Below are 22,547 nucleotides of genomic sequence, written 5' to 3' on the forward strand. Positions count from 1 at the left end.
GCTAATAGAGGAAAAAGCAGGGTTAAATGCACAGGCCTAGGTAAATACTGGAGAGGAGCTGGAACGCACTTCCAGAGTTAGGGCAGTACCTGGAGTTCCTGGGTCTGGCTGGTAATTTTTTTATAATGTTCCAGAAGATATTTCAGATACAAAGACAATCCTTAAAAAGAGAAGAATAAGGTAAGTATCAATTCAATTCACCACCTTTGCTCTCTGAATAATATCTTAACAGAGCTTGCCGACAGGTGGATGAGGACAATGCTGCCCTCCCATCAAGAAAATGTGAGCTGCCATCCAACTTGTGTTTGTAATATGGTTGATCAGCTTTGGTCGGGCTCAAATCCACATTTCTTTTTGGAGGTGGAAATAAAAAACAACCAACAGAACATCTATCGACAAGTGTCCACTGTGGGCAAAGCTGTGTGCTGAGTGTGAGGGGATGACATGAAGCCATTCCTCAAGGCGCCCATGGTTCAGTCCGAGAGACGAGGTCTAAATGCCTGATAGGAAACACACAGTGGTCCCAGGTAGCATGTGAGTGACTGCAGAAGGAGTAGGGAGTGTGAGCTCATTCGCCCGGAGTGATCAAAGAAGGCTGCTTGGCCGAGGGGCCCGGGATGCTGGGTAGGCAGAATTCAGAGTTGGAGGGGAGTGCCTTTCAGAATGGAGGATGCGGTGGGCTGAATGAGGGACCCAAAGACATCCAGGTCTTAATGCCTGGAGCCTGTGAATGTTACCTTCCAGGCAGAAGGAACTTTGCAGACGTGATAAGTTAAGGATGCTGAGATGGGGGATCATCCTGGATTATCTGGTGGACCCACTATAATCACACGGGTTCTCCTAAGAAGGAGACAGAGGGAGAGTGGACTACAGAGAGACGGGGGAGAAGGTGACATGGCCGAAGCAGAGACAGATTTGAAGATGCTACACGGCTGACTGTCAAGATGAAGGAAGGGGCCAAGAGCCGAGGAATGCAGGGAACAAAGCTCTAGAGACGGAAAAAGGCAAGGAAGCAGATTCCTCCCTGGAGCCTCCAGAGGGAGCGGCGGCCGGGGCATTGACTTTAGTCCAGTGAAACCGCTTTTGGAGGTTGGCCTACAGAAGTGTGAGAGAATAAAGATGCTTTGTGTTAAGCCGCTAAATTTGTGAGAATTTGTTATAGCAGCCATGGGAAACTAACACAGTGGGGAGTTGGGGAACAGCAGTGCATGTCCTGGGAGAGGGTGGCGCTTAACGGGGCTGCAGAGATGATGGCAGAGGGGTGGAGCAAGGAGGAGGGCTGGAGTGGAGGGCTGAGGTCAATCTGCGTCGCGTCTAGAGCAGCAGCCTGCTCTATGTTGATTGAACATCATTGAAACCGTGCCCTCTGTGGTCGGCCCTCCGCTAAGCAATTGACACAACACCCCACTGGATCAGTGGATCATTGTCCCCTTTTGCACATGAGGCAGTTGGGTTCTGAGACACGTGGCTGCTGAGGGCCACACAGCTGGCAAAGGGCCGGGCCAGGACTTGGTGTGACTCCAGGGTCTGACTCACTGCTATTTCGGCCGCTGATGGAGCAGTGAGTGGCTTGATGAAGTGTCTTTTTCTCAGAAAAATACCTGGGACGGATTAGAGAGGAGGGAGCTGACTGAGTTTCTTAGCTGCAGCACTATCGACATGTTGGGCTAGACAATTCTTTGCTGTGGGGGCTGGTGTGTACATTGTAGGACTTTCAACAGCATCCCTGGCACTACTCACTGGAAGCCAGGAGCACCCTCGACCCCAGCTGTGACAATCAAAAATGTCTCCAGACATTGCCAAGTGTCTTCTAGTGGTAAAACCCCCTCCTCTGAGTCAGACCCAGGGAACTTGGCTATGAGTCAAAGGGACATCCAGGTCTTGAGGGCTGATGTTCTAAACTGGGTGGGAGAAGTGGCGATAAGAAAAAAGAATGAGAGAGGGAACCCTTCTTGGGTAGAATGATGGTCCCACTGTCAGACTGAGGAGGGAGACAGGTTGGGGTGGGTGGGGCTTGGGGAGAGGGGAGGACCCACCGGACTTTCGGACATGCTGAATTTAAGGTACTGGAAGGACTCCAAGGAGAGGTGGTCAGCAGAGAGCTGGACACCCTAGGGTGGTAAGACCAAGCCAGCTCATCCAGGGTCTTCCTGTGAATTAGGAAAGAGCATCCTTCCTCCTGGTGGACACAGCCGCAGCCAGGAGCCCCACCTTGCTGCCTTGGCTGGGTTCCCTTATGTGGCACCAACCTGTACTCCGTTCCTGGCATCCCGGCACGCAGAGATGTCCCTTTGGCCATCACCGCGTGGGAGTGGCTGTTGAAGCACCTGGACTGGAGAGTTTCTTCGTGAGAAGGAGATAAGAGAGGGGAGGACCAAGGACTGCCTTGGAGGAAACGCTCAGGTGGGGAAGCGAATGGCTGGAAGGGGCTGCTGTCGGGAGAGAGGAAGGGAGAACCCAGGGTTGAGAGGCATTGGAGAAAGAGAACCAAGAGCTCGGGGCAGGCCAGAGAGACACAGGCTGGGGGAAGACGGTGGGCCTTCCTTGCAGCCTCCCGTCAGGAGCTTGCCTGGGGCAAAGCAGAGAGGCAAGGACAAAGCAGGAAGCGGGCAGTGAAGACAGAGGATGTGGCACACTTCTTCAAGATCATAGGTGGGACAGGAGTACGAGCAGCAGAAAAGGCGTTAAGGAAGCGGTGGGCTCCAGTAAGGAGTTACCATCTTGAAGCGCATGTTTGATGGCAAAGAGAAGGAGTAAGAGGGAAAGAAAGGCTGTAGATGCCAAAGAAGGAGGTTGTAATTCAGGACCCCGTGCACAAGATCCCTTGGGCAGGAGAGAGAAGGGAAGACAGAGGGAAGAAAGAGCTGCCTCTGGAAGGAGAACACAGTGAGGAAGATGGAGGGAAGGGAGAAAAGATGGGTACAGAGAGACAGAAGGGAGCTGAACATGCTCATGCCTGGGGCCTGGATCTCCAACAACGCAACTTTCTGAGAATTTCCAGTGTGGAAGAGGGAGAATAATAATGTCATGATAACAGCTATCAAGTATTAAGCACCTGCTGTGTGCCAGGCACCTTGCCAGGAGTTGTACACAATGTATTTTCCAGTCATTATAAACAACCCAGCAAGAAAATGTGTTTGCATCTACAGGTGAGAAAACAGAAGCTCAGCAAGGTTACCCCCCCAGAGCTGGTAAGTGGTAGGATCAGAAGTCAGAGCTGGGTCTGTCATTCTCTTTTAAAAGAGGCTGGAGGCTAGTGAGTAAGGGGTCCGGTTGGGTGATGTGAAGAGTGCACTGGGAGAGGTGCGTTTTGGGGATACTGATGTGGAAATTAATAAAAGAAACCTCAACTAACTTGGAGTCGGGGAGGCCTGTAGGGGGAGCTCTCACGCCCTATAACACGTCATCACTTAGTCCGAACAGGAAGACACATGGGCTTGCATCTCCACAGGAAGTACAACTACTTTACTCCTGAAGGAAGATTCCTCTTCACATCGGCAACAGCCCAGCCAATGAGAAACGCGGCAGCTCAGCCAGCGAGGAGCTGTTGCGTCCTGAACTGTTGCTTTCCCCCACTGGACTTTCCTTTAGAACATCCCCTCCATACTCCCCCTTTTCCGCTGTAAAGGCAGCTCCCCTCTTTGTTTTCCAGATTTGCCTAAAGTTCACCAAGCACGCACATCCTGAATTGCAATTCTTTTGGCTGTTCTCAAATAAATTCATTTTGAGCATAAAATAACAGGCGAATTTGCTTTTTAAGTTGATACTGAGATGGCAGAGGTGGCCTGGCTGATGCTGGCTTGGGCTACAGAAACCAGGTGAGCACATGGATTTGTGGTGGCTGGATTGGCATGGCTCTGGGATTGAGCTCAGCTGCACCCTGTGGCTCAGTAGAAGGAGAGCCAAATCCTGGGTAGGGATCCAGAGAGGACTGGGAGAGGAGGGGGTCAGGGTGATAAAGCGGAAGAGCGAGTGTGTGATCATGTTTCTAGATTCGATGACCAACTGTAATCATAATGGGATTTCCCTCTTCGGGAGAAGGAGCAATTATTGATCATATTTCTGGTTACAAAAGTTATATGTGCCTATTACACAAATCCAAACATGACAGAAATCCATAACGTGGAAAGTGTTCACCACTATACCTTCAGTGGCCGACGCACAGTAGGCCCACAATAGATAGTTAAATGACCAAGCGAGAGGACAAGTCCTAGACGCCCCGACCATGCCGGGATAATACTCTCTACAGTCTGTCTTTTTCTCTAGATTTTTGTTTCGATGGGATACTGCCATTTTTTAAAAAACAAAAATGCGAGTGCCCTATGCATATTGCATTACGACTTGCTCTTTTCCATTTAAAAATACTGCATGTCTTGGATATTTGACAGAGTGACTTTCCACGTAGGCAGAGAGGCCTTTCATTTGTAACAAAGTCTTGCAGAAATAGACACAAACAACTGAGCTTGCAAAGAAAAACGTAAACGCAAAGAAAAAAGTCTTTTCTTTCCCTTATCGAAAAAAGTTTGAGGAACCAGGCGGGAGGAGTGGGGAACTAACTTTCAAGATCCCTCCTTACACATTTCCTATCTTCCCAGCTGGGCCACGTAGCAAATCCTTCACCATTTAGATCTTTAGTAGCAACCCCAAGCTTCGGGGCCACTCATGACGTCACCCAACAATACTCCAAGGAGTTTCGCTCTCCATTACTTGACTGGATTCTCCTGGGGGATTTATTCCAGGGGAACAAAGACATATACAAACCTAGCTTATTACTTGCGTTTTATCTCCTAGGACAATATTCTAAAAGGCAGGTAGTATGGTGGTTAAATGCAGAGGCTTCGAGGTCAGAGGGACCTGGGTTGAGTTCCAGCTTTACCACTCGGCAGCTGGGACATGGCCCATTGTCACGACTCTAGGAAGGAGACCTGGGAAGGGCCCTTTGGGCTGCAACCCAGCTGAGCGCTCATGGCTAAGAAAATCTCACTGGCTGCCCAATGGAGATGGGCCAGGGGGTGCAGGGAAAATCGTCCCGGTGTGAGTAAACCACGCTGTGCTGCCCATGCATGCCCATCTGGGTGCCACCCACATTTAGGTCACATTAAATCAACAAGTATTTGAGGCTGCTGATGGCAGCTCCCACTTATTGAGGTTTACTGCGACCCAGGCTCTATGATTTGCGTGCGTATCACATCGTTTAATCATCACAACCAGCCTATGAGGTCTTATTTCCATTTTATAACCAAGTAAAGAGAGACACACAGAAGTCAAGTAACTTGCTCACACAACTAGTAAGTGCACAGTTGAGATCCAAACCCTGGCAGCTGGTCCCCAAAGCTCAAACTCAGAATCATTCCGCTACAACGCAAACGGGGCTTTCCTTGGCCGCGCCTCACAGGGCGCGTCAGACGCAGTTCACCTTAGGGACTGAAAACTCCCAGCTCCGTCTCTGCCCAAATTAGTGACAGAACCTATCTTCTAGGAATTGGGCATACACCTGATACCTCTCTGGATCTTCGGAGGGTAGTGGGGTCACAGGAAAACACAGGAGTTATGATCACAATGACCTCATTTTGACTGCCGACCCTACCATGTACCTGTGTGACCTTGAGCAAGTTTCTCAATGTTATTGAGACTCAGTTTCCTTACCTGCAAAATAAAGACAATAACAGCGCCCAGCTCCTTGGGTTGTGGGAGGATAAAAGCACACAGTGCATGTAAAGCAACTAGCAGTGGTAAGCACCCGGGAGAATGAAATAAACCGTGGTTCCTTCTCTTAGGAGCTGTGAACACAGGCTCTTAGGAGTGTTTGCGGGTGATGATGAACGACTGGGGGCCCCTGCTGGCCTTAGTAATGCGAAGGAACTTGAATCACCTTATCATGGTGGAATACTCATAAAAACAGTTTTTGAGCCAGCTTCTTCATTTCTAAAATGACAATAATGGTATCTGCCTCATAGAGTGGTTGTGAAGCCGAAGTGAGGCAACATATGGAAAATACTTACAACAGCATCTAGATTGAAGTGCTCAGTAAGGAATGATGACCATCATCATCATCATCACCACCACCATGATCATCCTTATCATCATCCCCAGTCTCACCACCATGACCGTCACAGTCCTCATCATCCCCATCCTCCTTCTCACCACCATCATAATCATCATTACCATCATCATCCTCACCATCCTCTTCCTCCTCATCATCCTCACCATCACCACCATCATCATCACCATCATCCTTGTGTAGATGGCTCTGTACTAGGAATGAGGTACAGAGTACCTAATACAGAGAACATAAAGAACCCCATGGCTCATCCCTTTCTTTTGGCCTTTTTGGACCTCGCCATAATATTGCTTGTACTGGCACATAAAGTGCCTTTTACGATCAACTTCCTCCCTTACTAAATGGATGAAGGATGGGCCCTACTCACTAACCTTTCTGTTATTACCTTCTATCCTTCTTCTCTGACTGCTTAGAACCAAATAGCTGTAATCACAGAATATAGTCTGTGTTTCCCCAACAGGTGTTCCACAGAGCATTATTCCAAGAGATGTTAGTTGCGGGTAGTGGCAGCAAGAAAGGAGAGACGTGTTTTGGGAATGCCGCCTCCTTTATCCCACCCTATAGATCCGCAGGGATGTTAGCATAGGAGGGATGCTGTGGAGACCTGTTTAATGTTGCTCAAGTCTCCTGACTCTATGAAGTCAGGAGAAAAAGATGGTGGGTCTGAGAAATGCTGCCTGAAACGAGTCTTTCTCAGCCTTTCTGGAATTTCTGGCTGACAGCTTAACTTTATAACCCACATTTCTTGGTGATAACACATGACTAGATTTACAGATAGAGGCTACAATGACAAAAATGGTCTTGAGAGTGGGGAGGACAGTGCACACATAGCTTGGCCCCACTATTACCAGGATAGAGATCGTGGTCCGTCTCTGTTTTAGTTCCAGTCTTGAGGAAGAAGTGGAACTGTGGTCACATGTCACCTCATTTCATGTACACTCAGGACTCTGCCATGACTATAACAACAGTAACGCTGGGATTGGGGAGCCACTGGGGTGTCAGAGAAAACCGGCTTTCCCTTCTCTGTGCTACATGTGAGGGGCAGGCACTTAGATAAAAGCTAATCTTGTTTTTGCTTTTGCTTATTTTTTTTTGTTTTTAAGAACTTTACACCACCTTCTGGATTACTTTGGAGACATCCTGGCCAGGAATGTTGAATCACCAGAGTTGAAAATCACTCCTCTATTCTCATTCATTGCTGTAAGAATGTCAAATTCATGCAGCCTCTCTGAAGGCGATTTGGCAAGGAGTATCAAAAATCTTTAAAATGTTGGAGTTCCTTAAGGTGTGGCCCTGGGCTCTCTTCCTTCTCGCTCAACACTTTCTTCCTAAGTGATACCATTCATACACATGGCTTTAACCATCCATCCATCCATCCATCCACCCATCCATCCATCCATCCATCCATCCATCTACCCATCCATCCATCCATCCATCCACACACCCATCCATCCATCCATGCACACAGCCATCCATCCATCATCCATTCCACAGACATTTATTAAGCACCCACTATCTGGCACATGTTCTTCTGGGTTCTGGAGCTACATCACGAATATCTCTTTCCAGACTAGCCATCCAGGGGAACAGCTACATACTTGGCACCTCATCTTGGAGGTCTCACAGGCACCTCACATTCATCTTCCCTCTCAAACCTGGTCCTCATGCAGCATTCCTTACTCTGGATTTCAGTGAAGGAACCACATCTATCCTTTTACACAGGCCAGAAACCTAGAGGGCTGCAGCCCCCTCTCTCTCTGTCACCTCCCTTCCAACCTCATCCAGGTCCACCACTGAGGCCTGTTGATTTACCTCTGAAGTGCCCCGGGGATCTTTCCTCTTTCTCCATCCCCACCCCTGCCCGAGTGCGGGCCACTGTCATCTCTTGCGACAGCCTCCTTCTGGTGACCCTAATGTGCTGGCCACCTTCCAGGGCATTTTCCACTCACTTCAATGCCTGTGAGAGAGGATCGGCTAAATAAACTATGGCACATCCTACACAACGGGGTTCCTTGCCAGCAGTGACAATGATGACGTAGGTCTGTGGGTATTGACACGGAAGGGTATTCTGATGTACCATTAGGAACAAAACCAAAGAAAATTGGTTATAATGTGACACTATGTTTTTGTAAAATTAAAAAAAATCAATAAACATATAGATAGTGCTTACTCTGTGTCAGGCACTATTCTAAGTGCTTCACATATATCAATCATTTTAACCCTCACAACAACTCTAAGGGGTGGGTACTCTTCATTATTTCCTTTTACAGGTAAGGAAACTGAGGCAGAGAGAAGGTACATAACTTGCCTAGAATCACACAGCTATTTCCATGGGAAAATGCCTTGGGAGCTATACACAGAATCTAACAGGGGTGACAACATCAAACGCTGGCGAGGACGTAGAGCACCAGGAGCTCGCATTGTTGGCGGGAACGCAAAATGGCGCAGCCACTTTGGAAGACAGTTTGGTGGTTTCTCTAAAAACCAAACATACTCTCATCACATGAGCCAGCAGTCGCGCTCCTTGGTCTTTAACCAAAGGAGCTGGAAACTCACGTCCACACAAACCTGCCCGCGGACGTTTACGGCAGCTTGATTCATAATCGCCAAACTTGGAAACAACCAGGACGGCCTTCACTAGTGAGGGGATAAACAAACCGCGGTACATGCAGACAATGGAATATTACTCAGTGCTAAAAAGAAGTGAGCAATCGAGCCAGGAAAATACATGGAGGAAACTTAAATGCATATTATGAAGCGAAAGAAGCTGATCTGAAAAGTTGTCTGATTCCAACTATACGACATGCTGGAAAAGGCGAAACTATGGAAAGAGTATAAAGATCAGCGGTTCCCCGGGGCTGGGGGTGGGGGGAGGGATGAGTAGGAGGAGCACAGGCCATTTTACGGCAGGGAAAAGACTGTGTGTGATATGCTAATGGTGGACACACGTCATTATACATTTGCCCAAACCCATGGGATGCACAACACCAAGAGTGAACCCTAATGTACACTATGGACTACGAGTGATTATGACGCGTCAAGTGGGTTCATTGATTGTAACAAATGTACTACCTGGTGTCGATGTTGATAACGAGGAGGGTGTGCATGAGTCGGGGCAAGGGGTACATGGGAAATATCTGTTTTTCCCCTTAATTTTGCTGTGAACCTAAAACAGTCTATTAAAAAATACATCACATTCGTTAATTCTGAGAGACAGGATTTAGCATAATCTTGATTTAATTTTCCTTTTGCCTCTGTCACGTTCTCATTTTTCTTCAGTAATCATGTCTCGCTCGTGTGTTTTTTTCAAGGAAAATCACTTCTCAAGTGGAGAAGCAAAGTCAGTCTGGAGAAGGGGAGAGTTGGCCACATACCTAAGAAGCCTCCTCAACAGATGTCCCATCGTGATAAGATTCAACGCGACATTTTAGAGTCATGCAACTACGTGAGAAAAAAGTTCCAGTAACCTTTGTCGGAGCTGGAAAACTGGATCCCCACGTCCCCGAGGAGACTCTCCGTTTCCTCCAGCCAGGACAGCGACAGGCGCAGGATGTCCAGCGCCACCTTCTGGAGCCCTGAAACAGGCGGGCTCACCTGAAGGTGCTCAAGAAGGGTGACCTCCTTCTTCAGGTCCTTGCTGCTGCAGGACATTTTCATGCAAGCCTGGAAAGAGGGGAGACCGTGAGGACCCCAGACCCTGTCGCCAGAAACAGCAGCTGATGTGGCCTGCCAAGAACAATGTTCTCGACTGTGCCACGAAGCGGGCAGTGCCACACGTTTGCCACACTAGGGTGGCACAATTTTATTTGCCTTTCTTTTCAGCTTTTACTTTTTTTGTACTCTAATTTGGACTGTCGATGGTCAAAGAGACCCCACTTTTAGGTATATATGCAATTCCAGTTGTATAGGTATACATGCAAGACCCAGTGCAATTGTCCTTGACAATTTGGCTGAAATGAGAACCAAATTTGGCTCCTTCTAGTCATCAAAATTCCTGCTGAGATCAACACGCGGGCTGATCAGAAAGTGCGGTTTCCTGATTTGAAGGAGTGCTGACAAGCCAGCATTTACACAAACTCCCCAAATAGTAGCTGCTTATTTCCAGAGAAAGCAGAAGCAGCTGTCTGCTCTGATAAGCTGTCTGCCGGTGTGGGGGCCGTGGGGGTTCAGACAGCCCCCCGTCCTGTCTCCTCTGGAGTCAAAGGCAACATGGATAAGAACAGCCTTTCCATTGCTGGGCCAAAAAAGAAATGCAAATAAAGAGCAGGAACGTTTCTTTAGTTTCTCTGGAAATAACACGAAGCTTTTTTTTTTTTTCTCTGTGCTGGGGTCTGGGGTCTCCCAGAGTCAGTACTTGGAGTGTCTTGGGCATCCTTTCCTTGGCCACACCAAGTTCACCTAGCAGGCTTTTTTTTTTTTTTTTTGAGGAAGATTAGCCCTGAGCTAACATCTGCTGCCAATCCTCCTCTTTTTGCTGAAGAAGCTTGGCCCTGAGCTAACATCTATGCCCATCTTCCTCCATTTTATATGCGGGACACCTGCCACAGCCTGGCTTGATAAATGGTGCATTGGTCCACTCCCAGGATCTGAACTGGCAAACTCGGGCCCCGACGTGGAGTGCACGAACCTAACCACTGCGCCACCAGCTGGCCCCTCACCTGAGAGGCATTCTTTGAGGTCCTTTGCTTTCTGTTCTCAAACAAGTCTCTCCAACAAGAGAAAAGGGGGACAGAAGAGCAGAGCATTCCTGCCCAACCTTCTCCACAAAGGCTGGACAGTTGCCCAAACGAGGAGCACAACAATTAGACAAAGGGGACATTGGTGAAAAGCAGAGAAGGGCCACCTGGCAGCCATCTAAGGACTTCTTCAGCTTCCCCAGGTTCTCGGTGATCTCCTCCTGCTTGCAGTTGCTGAGCTGAGTCTCCTTCTGCAGGCTCCACCTTTTCTGCTGAAAGTTGATGTTGTCCTCAGTGACCTGGGTAATCTTCTCTATTACCTGGTGAGAAAAAGAAAAAAAAGATTTAAAATACAGCCTGGCTCCAGGAGGAGGGGACCCGGGCAGCATCAACTGACGCTCCCATCTCAGCAGATGGAGAGGGAGGTCCTGACACGTTTTGGTGATGACACGGGAGCAGGACCTGGGCTCTGTCACCGGGACATGTTGCCGAGGATCGGAGATGACTTTTAAGAACCACGGGCCCGTATTATTGCCATGAGTTTGTTCCAGATTCTTCTGCATTCTATGAGTGATTCATAACACTGAGCCTGACGCTGTGGGCTCATAAACAGAAGGTCAGTTTCTCCTATAACTGACAAAAGCAGCCCACGGTGTGTCTTCTTACCCACACGTTGACACAGAGGCGTGGAAAGAATAATTGGAGGGTGACAAGGCCATCATGACAGCCAGAAGTCCATCCTCACTGTCATCTTGCCTCTTCAGAAGGAACAAGCCATAACAAACCATCTATGGTGGGGCAGCCCCCTTTTCTCACAGGGCAAACGCAGGTTAACGTGCGTGTCTGGCGACCAGAAATAGGCCTGAGTGGTTTAATCTGATTTGCACAGAAACATTTCAAGGGAATTTAACTGGCTTTTACTTTAAAAGGCAGGAAATCCCATAAAATCAAAACAAATCTTTATGGTGCAGCAACAGTGTGAAAAATATGTGCCACCAACCAAAAACAGAAACATATGCTCCCAGTGTCTGGAGTCCCGGGTCCCCAAAGAAGAAAGTGAAAAACCAGACGAACCTGTTGATCGGTGAGGGGTTTGTCCTGGAACGGCTTCGCTCGTCCATAGGTGGCCTTGATGACTTGACTTCTGAAATGCTCCAGCTGCAGCAAAAAGGGACAGCAACTAAGTCAGCGGGGGTAGCTGGAGCCACAAGCCCGGGTGTGGTATTCCCATCGCCGGGGGCCAGGAGAAACCAGTTAGAAGGCTCTGCACACCTTTCGTGGTCATTACAGGTTATTAAAATCTTCACCTCTCACTGGGAGGGTCAGTGCCCACAGACGAGAAGAGAACAGCAGGTTTTAATTACTTTTTAGGCATGCCTGCCTAACCCAACTGATGCACGTGGTCAGCGCACACACGTCTCGAGCCCTCAGAAGAGTCACTTGCTGCCAATTATCCAGTGGGAAGTCTGGGGCCCGGAGCACTCTTCCATAATTGCTAGGTTGGCACCAGACTGTGAAATAAATATTGAGGCTGTCAGCCCAAGTAAATCGTATAATCGGCAAGGGTGCCTGGGGAGAGGAGAATTCACTCCCTTCTGCCATTTTGTGACTTAGACCAAACCTATCCCGAAGACTGTGTCTATTGTATTCATCTTCGCATCCCCAGAGCCTGGCCCAGAGTGGACGCTCAATAGGTATTCACTGAACGCTTGTCTACAGAAACGTCAGTCAAAGGCAGGGTCCTCCGCTTGAGTGCAAGCAGCCTTTATTGAGTGCCTGCTTGGTTTTTTCAGATTATGGTTGATGGAACTGCACAGTTAAATTAAATCAGGACTTATAGAATTACACGTTCAAGGTGTCTGGGTTCCGTGAGAAGTGAGAGGCAAAGAAACCCAATTTTCTTGGCGAATTTACCAACATGGTGGCCCTTACCCTAGGTTTTTGGTTCACTTGCAAAATGTGGTCACTGAAGACTCTAAAACAGCCCTGAAGGGACCATAAGGGCCACTGAATCAACTTAAAAGTCAATGGGTAAGAAGACACGGGAGTTTACAGCACACCTCGCAGTTCTGGGAAACCAAGCCGTGGAATGAGGACTCTCCTAAGGGCACTGCTGCAGTCAGCCTGCCAGAAGCCCACCAGGGTGCCTCAAGGCACTCTGGGCTGTCCTCTGGTTTCACGGCCAAGGGGAGGGTCCCAGCTCACCCAAGGAGGAGGCTATGTAGGGAGGGCCCTGTGAGTGACGGTCCCCATTACCCCTCTGTGGGGCTGCTCAGAGGTGGAGGGACAGGTCCTCCTGGACGATGGGCTCAGCCCTGGAGTCACTTGCCTGGGGAAGGGCAGAACCTCAGACAGGGAGCAGAGCCACGGAGATAAGTGGGTGGGGCAGCAAGGCCTGGGTGGCAGAGAGAGGGCTTGTCCTCTTTCTCTTGAGTCTAGACCTGGTGGAGTCTGTGTCTCTGAGGGTCCTCCTGGACGACCTCTCCCCAGAGCTATAACCAGGACCTTGGCACCTGGGCAAGTAGCACAGATCATGTCCCCAAGTCAGGTGTGTGTTCGGGGGGTGTAGGAAAGGTGGGGGGGTGGGGGCGTAGCCAGGGGCACAAAGGGAGGTCCAGACAGCAAGCTCTCTGCTCTTGCTAGGGGGTTGGCATCCTGAGGAGAGAAGACACTGGGGTCAGGGTGGACATCTGGTGAAGGGGCTTTAACATCTGTCACAGTCAGCATCATTATTTAACTTGTTTGTGCCTCTGACAAAGCCTGGTCACACTGCTGGTTCAGGATGCTACCAACTGGAAGGGCTGGGGGGCTCCTTTAAGGATTGTGATTCTTAACCTTTTTTGGTGGTTCACAGACCTTTCTAAGAATCCAATGAATGAATGGTGGACCCTCCCTCCCAGAAAAAAAAAAAGCACAGACACACAAAATACTCTTGGGTCCCCGGGGGCCATGGTTGCCAGGAGAGGGCCCCTTGAGAAGGAGCCCAGGGCAGGCTGCCCTTGGTGGGCGCCTATCTTGGTTTCTTATTTGCTCTCCCTTGGCCTTTGCTAAAGTCTCGTTTGCATGTTTTGGCCCTCAGTCTGTGCCGCGTGTGAGAGGAAGGGCTGCCGGGCCATCTCGGGCCACAGCGTTAGAGAAATGGCACCCCAGAACAGCCAGGTCAGAGCCTGCACACCACCCTGCCCAGCCACTCCATGTAGCATGAGCTTTGACCGTCTGGGGTTTCACTTGATTAAGAAAAGTGGCATTTCCTTACAGACACTGACGACGACATCTGCTGGGGGCCCAGAGGAAGAAAGATCAGAGGAAGGAAGATCGTGGTAAATGTCAGGACTGAAAATGTTAGTGAGAAAGTATGAGAAACACCATTGGGGTCAAGAGGCTCAAACCCTTCGCAAGAGGGAATGGCATGGCCGGCATGGACACTGAGCCAGGAGGGGCTGCCTGGTCAGGGTCTCGGCAACAGCTAACTACTAGAGTGGGCATATTCCCAGCAGGAGAAGCCTCTTCAGTGATGTCCACTGGGATGCAGAAGCCACTGAAAGCTTCTGCCCATGAGAGAAACGGGAGAATGAAACCACGGCTGTCTTCCTCCTCACTCGTCCCCACCAGCCACCTGGGGGCAGAAAATCCATGGGGAACATGGACCAATGACGGGGGCTCTGGAGCATGCCTACCTGACCTACTGCCCTTTCCAAATTGACTTTAATGAGGTTCTCTCTGTTCCCCATTTCTTGCAGCTGAAGCAATTTCCTTCTGGAATCCTCCTGAAGCTTCTCTTCAACCTGAAAGGATGATGAAAGCATGCGCTTGCTGCTAATGTGATCATAATGCACTCTGGGGAAATTCCTCTAGGTGGTCTAATGGCCGTGGGAAGTCCCAGAGGGGCAGGGACAGCTGTGGCGCATGTGGCAGGGGTCACAGGCATCCATGGGGTGGAGGCAGGCTCACAAGGAGCCATCCCATAGGGGAAGGGCCCAGCTCTGCATCCTGGGCTCCACCACGATTGTCCCACCACAGACGCCCATCCCAGTTTAGTCCCTAACAAGCTGCACAACCCTGCTCTGTGACCCTGCTCACATTTCACTGCTCTGTGACTCGGTGTCCTCGTCTGTCAAATGGGGGTGATGATACTAGTACTGGCTCATAGAGGTATTGTGGGGACTCAAAATGTGTGGAACAGTGCCAGTACTTCTTAAGGGCTCTCTGAGTGTGTCGGGCATTGCCGTAGCCTATAACAGTGGACAGGGATGTCTGCCACGCGGCATCGTTCTTATGCCATATTGAGTACTTGGTAAATGTTACTACTGGGTTTATTGTCATAACTATTTGTCATTACCACTTTTAGCACACTCACCAGTGGAAACCACTCTGAGAGGCTTGCTAAGAGCAGCCTGCAAAGGAAGGCGTTTAAAGCGGGGAAGCGCTCATTTGTTCCCCCAGCCGGAGGCGAGCTTGGGAGAGCTCGATGCTACCCTCTGCTGGCCCTTGCAGGACCCTGCCGCTGCCCAATGCATCTTCAAACATAAACATCTCGAAAGCCCTTGCTGAGGCGGGGGCTCTGACACTGCAGGAAAGGAGGCAAACTCTCTGAAATCAATGAAAATATTTTGTGCTAAAACAGCTTCACAGGCTATTTATTAGGGGGCTGAAGAGAGGTCACACAGATGTCATAAAAGACCGAGAAAAGCCCTTTGGAGCTTTCTCATGAGTGCAGCGGAAGAGTGTCTAACCATCTCCGTTACCTTGGAAAGCCGTCTAACCTCTCTGGCCTTAGTTTCCTCCTTGTACCATCCTCCCAGGGCTACGCAGGCTCCGACTTCTACTTCAGCAGACTTTTTCTTACGCGCAAAAGCAAAGTCCTGCCCTGGACTCTGCCCTTCTGTACATTCGCCATCTCAGTGAACGGCCCCTCAAGCCTCAGAGTCACCACAGCTGCTGCCCTGCTCCATCTCTTCACCCGGGTCCCCCAAGCCTGTCGCCCGATCCCCTCACATCCACTCCACTTCTCTGCTCCTACCCTGGGCAAGGCCCCGGCCAGGCACAGAGAACCTCGACCCTGTGATAAGTGACCTTCTTGCCTCTTGTTTACGTCCTTCCAGTGAAGTCTTCACGGGCCTGTGACAGTCACCAAGCTGTGGAGCAGCTCTGTCTGACAGAACTCTCTGCAAGGACGGAAGCGCTCCGTGTCCGTGCCATCTAATACGTCAGCCAGTAGCCACGTCTGGCTATTGAGCACGTGAAAAGTGGCTGGTGTGACTAAGGAATTCAACTTTAAATTTTATTTAATTTTGATTAATTTCAGCGCAGTCACATGTAGCTAGTGGCTATGCCACAGTAATTGGGGCCAGACAACTCTGGCTTCCAGCCTTGGCTTTGCCACTCACCGACCCTGTGGTTTGGGCTAGTTACTTTACTAGTAACTAGGAGCCTCGATTATTCTCTCATCTGTAAAATAGAGAGGATAATTTCTAGGCCATAGAGCTGTCGTGAAGATAAAAAGAGATTGAATGTTTGGCATAATGCTTCATATGTGAGAAATGATAGCTATCATTTTCCCCATTATTATTCATCACAAAAATAACCATATCTGTCCTCTGTTCAAAAGCTTTCAGTAGCTCCCCACTGCCTATGTGGTGCACAGCCCAAGTCCGGAACTAAGGCCAAACACCAAGCCAGAGATTCAAGAAGCCCCAGGAGCTCAAAACAAGGCAAATAAAAACGAATCCACAGGGGCCGGCCCAGGGGCATAGTGGTTAAGTTCATGTGCTCCACTTCAGTGGCCCAGGGTTGGCAGGTTTGAATCCCGGGCATGGACCTACACAATGCTCATCAACCCATGCTGTGACGGCATCCTGCATACAAAAAATAGAGGAAGATTGGCACTGATGTTAGCTCAGCGACAATCTTCCTCACCAAAAAAAAAAAAAAAAAAAGGACTCCATATTCAGATAAACCATAATAAAACTGCTGGAAGATAATGGAAAAGAAAATCTTAGACTCAGCCATAAAAAAAGAGAGATCACACAAAGCTACCATAATTAGGCTTATAAATGACTTCTAAATAGAAACAACGGGAGCCAAAAGACAATAGAACAATGTACCTAACACTATAATTGTCAATGTAGAATTCAATACTCAGTCAAAATGTATTTTAAGAATGAAAAGTTTATTTATCTCAATTTCAAAAAAAGAAAGTTAAATATACATTTTCAGACAGACACACACACATCTGAGAGAATTTGTCATCGCAGAGCCGCATTGAAGGAAAACACTAAAGGGGGTTCTTCAGACAGAAGAAAAAATGATCCCAGATGGATGATCAGAGATGCAGAGAAGACATGCAACAGAAAGAGTAGCATGTGGATATGAATGCACACAAAAAATAATAATGTCTTATAGAGAGTAGTTTGGAAAACGACAACAATGGCGCATAAATCTGGAGGGGGAAAGTGAAGTTAAAATGGCCTAAAGTCACTGCATTGTCAAGAAGAAGGGCATCATTGTCAACTAACATTGGATCTTGGTAAGTCAAGAATGCATATTATAGTCTTCAGGATGACTATTGAAAGAAGAGTAAAAGAGTGAAGTATTTCCAAGCCGATAGAGAGAAAAAAATGGAATGATATCATCAACTCAAAAGAAGGCAAGAAAGGAGAAAAAAAGGAATGTAGCACAGATGGTACAACTGGTGCTGAGCAAGAAGATAAATTTAAACCTCAATATACACTAATTACATTAAATATAAATGGACTAAAAGACGAAGATTGTCAGACTAGATTTTATAAAAATGATATGCTATTTAGAAGAGACACATCTCAAACTTAAAACAGAGATTGACAGAAGAAGTATAAAAAAAGATATGCTATGAAAACTCTAACCAACAGAAAGCCAGTGTAGCTGATGGAGTCATATTAATGACAAAGTAGACTTTAACGGAAAAACACTATTAGAGATGAAGAGGGACATTTTATGACGATCAGGGTTCTTTTTCAACAGGTATCATTAACATTCTAAATTTATATGCACCTAGTAACAGCCTCAAAAATATATAAAGCAAAAATTGGCAATCCTAAACAAGAAATACACAAATCCACAATTATGATGAGATGTTTTAAAAACATACCTCTCTCGGTGACTGATAGAACACAGACAAAAAATCGATAAGAGCATTTAAGTTCGAACAACATCATTGGCAAACTTGATTTGACGGGTCAATTCTTTTCTGGATAATTTTACAATTAAGACTTGAAGGGAGGCTAGGGTCGTGGTTTCACAGGGGAGCTTTGGAGTCAGACAGACCTGGATTCAGGTTCTGCCGCAACTACTGTGTCTGAGCAAACTGGGGTCACCACCACGTCTGAGCGAATTGGGGTCACTACTGCGTCTGAGCGAACTGGGGTAAATACCATGCCTGAGTGAACGAGGGTAACTTCCTTCACGTCTGTGAGCCTCAGTCTTCCCAACTATACAGTGGGGCTAATACCAGTCTCGACCACGCAGTGTCATTGTGAGGATTAATGAGGATGATGTGTGTGGAACACCTGGCCCAACGCTGTCCTTGCCCTACCTTGCTCTTTTCTCGAAGTGTCTTAGAGATCATGCTCTGCTCAGTAAAGCTCTTCTTCAGCTCCTCCCTGAGCTTCTTCATTTCTTGCTCCATCTCTTGGATTTGCTGAAAGGGTTTCAACAACCGGCAAGTCAACTTTCTGACGGCAAGCAGGCGCTGCCTTCTGCACTGAAAGGCCTGAACCTCCAGAACTCATTTCCTCGGGTTCATTAAGGCTAAAACCTAGTCTAGTATTAGCTTAATGCCTTCCCTTGGGGGAAAATTCTATATCTTTTGGGCAGAGTAGACTTTTTTTTCCAACTGATATACTGAAAGTGCTGAGTGAAGGAAAATGATTAACTCCTTTTGAAAATCAGCATGGATCCTGGATTAAACAATAGAAGATATCCATCAGCTCATTAGAATCTTTTCTCTTGGGGTATATTTTTGAGATCAATCTAAAGAAGGGCTGTTTGGAAGACACAATGGGCGCAGTTTGGGAGAACAGAACAATGAAATCTTTCTTTTTTCCCATTTGAGGCAGAGAATACAAATGCTCCTGACATGGAGGGGGCACACCTCCTCCTCGTGTCTAAGGTGCTGTGCCTCTCAGGGAAGGGAAGATGCACGTCTGGAGATGTGCGAGAGGATTCAGTCGGCATAGGGGATGAATATTTCCATTTTAATGGTCATATTTTCATTGTATTTATTTTTACAGTCACTTCCTATATAAGGCAAATGATGCCTTTCTTTTTTGTTTTATTTTTATGAGTTGGTGTAAAATTGATGTATTTAAACAAAAATACTTAAGGAAGTGGTGCCTGTGGCTACGATAAAACTGTGACAGTGGAACTTAAAAGTTTGGGCATCACAGTTCCAGAGGCAGGGGACCAGAATGAATTCCCAGCAGCATGTGGTAGCCACCTCTGTCCCTGTCCCCATTCCAACCCCAGCCCAGCCCCAGGGGAAATCCAGTGAGGGGGCGACAGCCAATTGCCCAGAGAATCCTGGGAGAGTGTTTTCCTTGGTCTTTTCACTCATCTCCTCCTTGAGGCTAGAGGCAGAAAATCGAAGAATCATGAGATGACATGAACAAACCAATGGACAGAGCCCGTGCCATCTAAAGGCCAAGGACCCCACCACAAACCTGAAGGCTGAAGTCTAGATTTTCTGGGGACACCTAGGAATAAGGTGGATCAACTCACAGTTTTGCAGAGTTTTAACTCTTTCTCTTGGGCATCCCGGTGCTCCTTCTGGGCATCTTCCTTTTTTAACTCTTCTTTCAGCACTGAGCACTGTGGAGAAAAAGGACGACAAGGCCACGTGGGGTTGTCTGGGGGTCCCAAGTCCTCACATTTGCTCTTACGAGTGTTTCCTGCTGTTTAATTATTCTCACCCCCAAATTCCAAGAGGCAAGACCACTGGTGCCTGATGGAGGCATGAGATCCCGCACGAGTTATCCTAGTTTCACCCCCTCATGAGTTCTGAGGAATACGTCGTCTAAATTCTTCTTCAAAAGCCAGCAGTCTACACCAATGCAGGAAAAGCCCAGCACTGTGAGTGAGGGTCCTTAGGGTGGAGGAACTGGGGCGATTCCCAGATTCCTGAGAGCGACTCTGGGAATATATGGGGGCTCGCTGGTGAACTGGGACGGCTCCTATCCCTTATGCGGGTTACATCTCAAAGACACAACTGCCATGGCCGTGGAGGTCGAACGGGACAGCCTTTCTGGAGGGCAATGCGGCAACCGGCATGAAGAGCACAAAGAGGTGACTTCTTTCGACCCGGAAACTCCTGCTTTAGTCTTGTACCCTAAGGACAACGACTGGAGCAATCAGCAAATCTATAGTTTCAAGGATGTTCTTCACAGTAATGTTAGCAACAGTGGGAAAAAAAAGAAACAACCCAAGTGTCCAACGACTGGGGACTGCTTTATTACGTGGTACACATGTAGGAGAATATTATGCAGCTCTTAAGACCCATGATAAGGGCTTTTATTTATTAACATAGGAAAACAGTAAGTATTTAAAAATTTAAAAAATGTGTATAGTATAAATTCACTGTAAGGTATACATAATTTATTTATTTCTAGGTAATATATAGAAACAAGACTGGAAGAATATACATAAAAATATTAACACTGATTTCTTGGGATAGCATTTCCTTTCTTCTCTTTTTAATTTTGCTTTTGAATATCATCTACTTATTTTTCTAAAATTAACACACATGACAAACGTAATTTAAAAAATAGATAGTCATCCCGAATGTTCATGAGAGCAATGCCCTTGGTGATGAGGAGCCCATGTGCTAAGGGCCAGCACGGGCTCGAGAAGAGGAAGGTACGCCATTCCAAGGTCAGCGAGGGAGGGGAAATGGGAGGAAAATGATCCACATGCACTCCAGGAGGCAGAAAACCAAATGGGCGCTGTTCTTCCACTTAGCATCAGCTCCACCCTCCTTCCCAACACACACACACATGCATGCACACACACACATGCGCACCCCACACAAAACAGCGATCACACGTGCCTAAGAAGTCCGTTGGCTCAGGAGAAGCGAATGCAGAGGGCTTGGCCAGGCGGCTGACCCGCTGCAGAGGCAGAAGACCACAACTGAAATCAGCCTCCTACTTCTCAGAAAATGAGTTTGTTATCCCCATTTCACAGATGGGACAACGGGGGCCAAACAAGTTACAATAAAAGAAAGCTCTGGGATTGGACCCTGGTCTGTCTGACCCCAAAGCTCATGCTCTGCCTTTTCAGGCCCAAACTGGGCATGGCACTAAGCCCCAGCTATTCCCCCGCTGCCTGTCCTTTGGAACCTCAGAGTCCACTGCAGCCCCCACCCCGCTGCGGACAGAGCTGACCCATCAGGCAGCCACATGAATCTCTGAGTCGCCGCCTGAGATGAAAGTCATTAGGTTTTACCCCAACTCATCAAAACAGACAAATCACACAAATACTGAGAACTCTTATCCTGTAGGATCAGGATTCTAAAGTCAGGATTGAAGGCAAAATTTGCAAATAGTCAAAGTTACATTTAAAATGCTCTGAACTTGCCTACCAGCTGCATTTTCCACAGAGGAATTCTTATACACTAAGAGCCAAGGGAAGAAATGGAAGTCTGCAGGTCTGCATCCGGACCTTCAAATATTCCACTTTGAAGGCAGCTATGAAAACCAGTGGTGGCTGGGACTGTGATGAAGCCCAGTGTAGTCATCTTTGCCCCCAGACAGATTCTAGCCTGTTTTAATACTAAGCCTTGCAATGACAATCCATGCTAACAGATGTGTTTGTTGCTGAGATTAAACACACTAATTTATAGCAGGAGTTCAAAAATGTTGGCTGGATTGGAATATACATTTGCTTATTTTGAGTCACGTACGTGTTGTTTTTTGAAAAGCTGCAAAAGAACCTGGTCTCCTGCTTTTGGTCTTCCCAGGGGGGCGTTTCGTGTTTCGGCCCACCCAGCAGCGGTCCCCTTATGCCCTTGGGCACTGGCCTCATCTCCCCATGGTGGGAGGAGGGAGTGACATTAAAGCTAGGGGCCAGGTCGATGAGATCAGCACGTTCTACCGACAGCTACGCTCTGATGATGACCCAACACTCACTCTGGAGCTGAGGGCTTCAAGCTGGTAATTCTTTTCTTTGTTCTCACTCTTTAGTTGATTCACCTCCTGTTTTAGTTGTTGAACTTGCTCATCCTTTGCTAACACGTCCTTTTGCAAAGATGACACCATCCCTGTAGGAAAAGAAGACTCACAGAGGTCAAAGAAGGAGTTGGATTACTGTCACATCCACCACTGCCAGCCAGCTTGTGGACGAGCCCCCTCTAAGCCCAGGCCATTCGGGTCCTCGCTGGGCACTGAGGAGGCTGACCCCAAGGATCCCAGAGCTAGAATAGGGATGTGGCCAGAATCCGCTGAACATCGTTTCTTTAAGGCTCCAGTGAGGATGAGCAGGTGTCAAGGAGCATTGCCGAGAGAGGAGAAGCCTTTGGAGCCCCTTGGGGCACAGGCCCAGCAGACCTAGGAGCAGAGGCCACGCCCTGGGCCTGGGGAGCAAAGGCCCGGCATAGGGAAGTGATGCGGGGTCGGTGAGCCGAGGAGTCGAAAGAAAGATTTCTTAGACTCTCAAGATCTGGCAGTAGCGCTCTTTTATTTAGAGAATAGTGTGGAATAGCATGGGGACAGGACCCATGGGCAGGCAGAGCAGCTGCTGCTGCCCCCGCTGGCATGGGGACAGGACCCATGGGCAGGCAG

The 22,547-nt window shown here is 48.1% G+C and overlaps 1 protein-coding gene across 13 annotated transcripts in view; it reads right to left on the reverse strand.

The window, feature by feature from the left end:
• Positions 1-22,547, reverse strand: part of FHAD1 (forkhead associated phosphopeptide binding domain 1) — a 130,677-nt gene that overhangs the window by 46,582 nt on the left and 61,548 nt on the right. For 12 of the 13 annotated variants that reach the window (XM_046662089.1, XM_046662087.1, XM_046662084.1 and 9 more), the window contains 8 exons: positions 21,897-22,027; positions 19,492-19,581; positions 18,308-18,412; positions 14,415-14,522; positions 11,812-11,895; positions 10,905-11,057; positions 9,529-9,724; positions 90-160 (listed from right to left, as the gene is read on the reverse strand). In XM_046662089.1, coding sequence (XP_046518045.1) covers positions 90-160; positions 9,529-9,724; positions 10,905-11,057; positions 11,812-11,895; positions 14,415-14,522; positions 18,308-18,412; positions 19,492-19,581; positions 21,897-22,027 — 938 coding nt within the window. The remainder of the gene's footprint in view (positions 1-89; positions 161-9,528; positions 9,725-10,904; positions 11,058-11,811; positions 11,896-14,414; positions 14,523-18,307; positions 18,413-19,491; positions 19,582-21,896; positions 22,028-22,547) is intronic. The other variant, XM_046662086.1, reaches the window with a different exon arrangement.

Source organism: Equus quagga, chromosome 5 (assembly GCF_021613505.1).
Source record: "Equus quagga isolate Etosha38 chromosome 5, UCLA_HA_Equagga_1.0, whole genome shotgun sequence".
Classification (NCBI taxonomy): domain Eukaryota; kingdom Metazoa; phylum Chordata; class Mammalia; order Perissodactyla; family Equidae; genus Equus; species Equus quagga.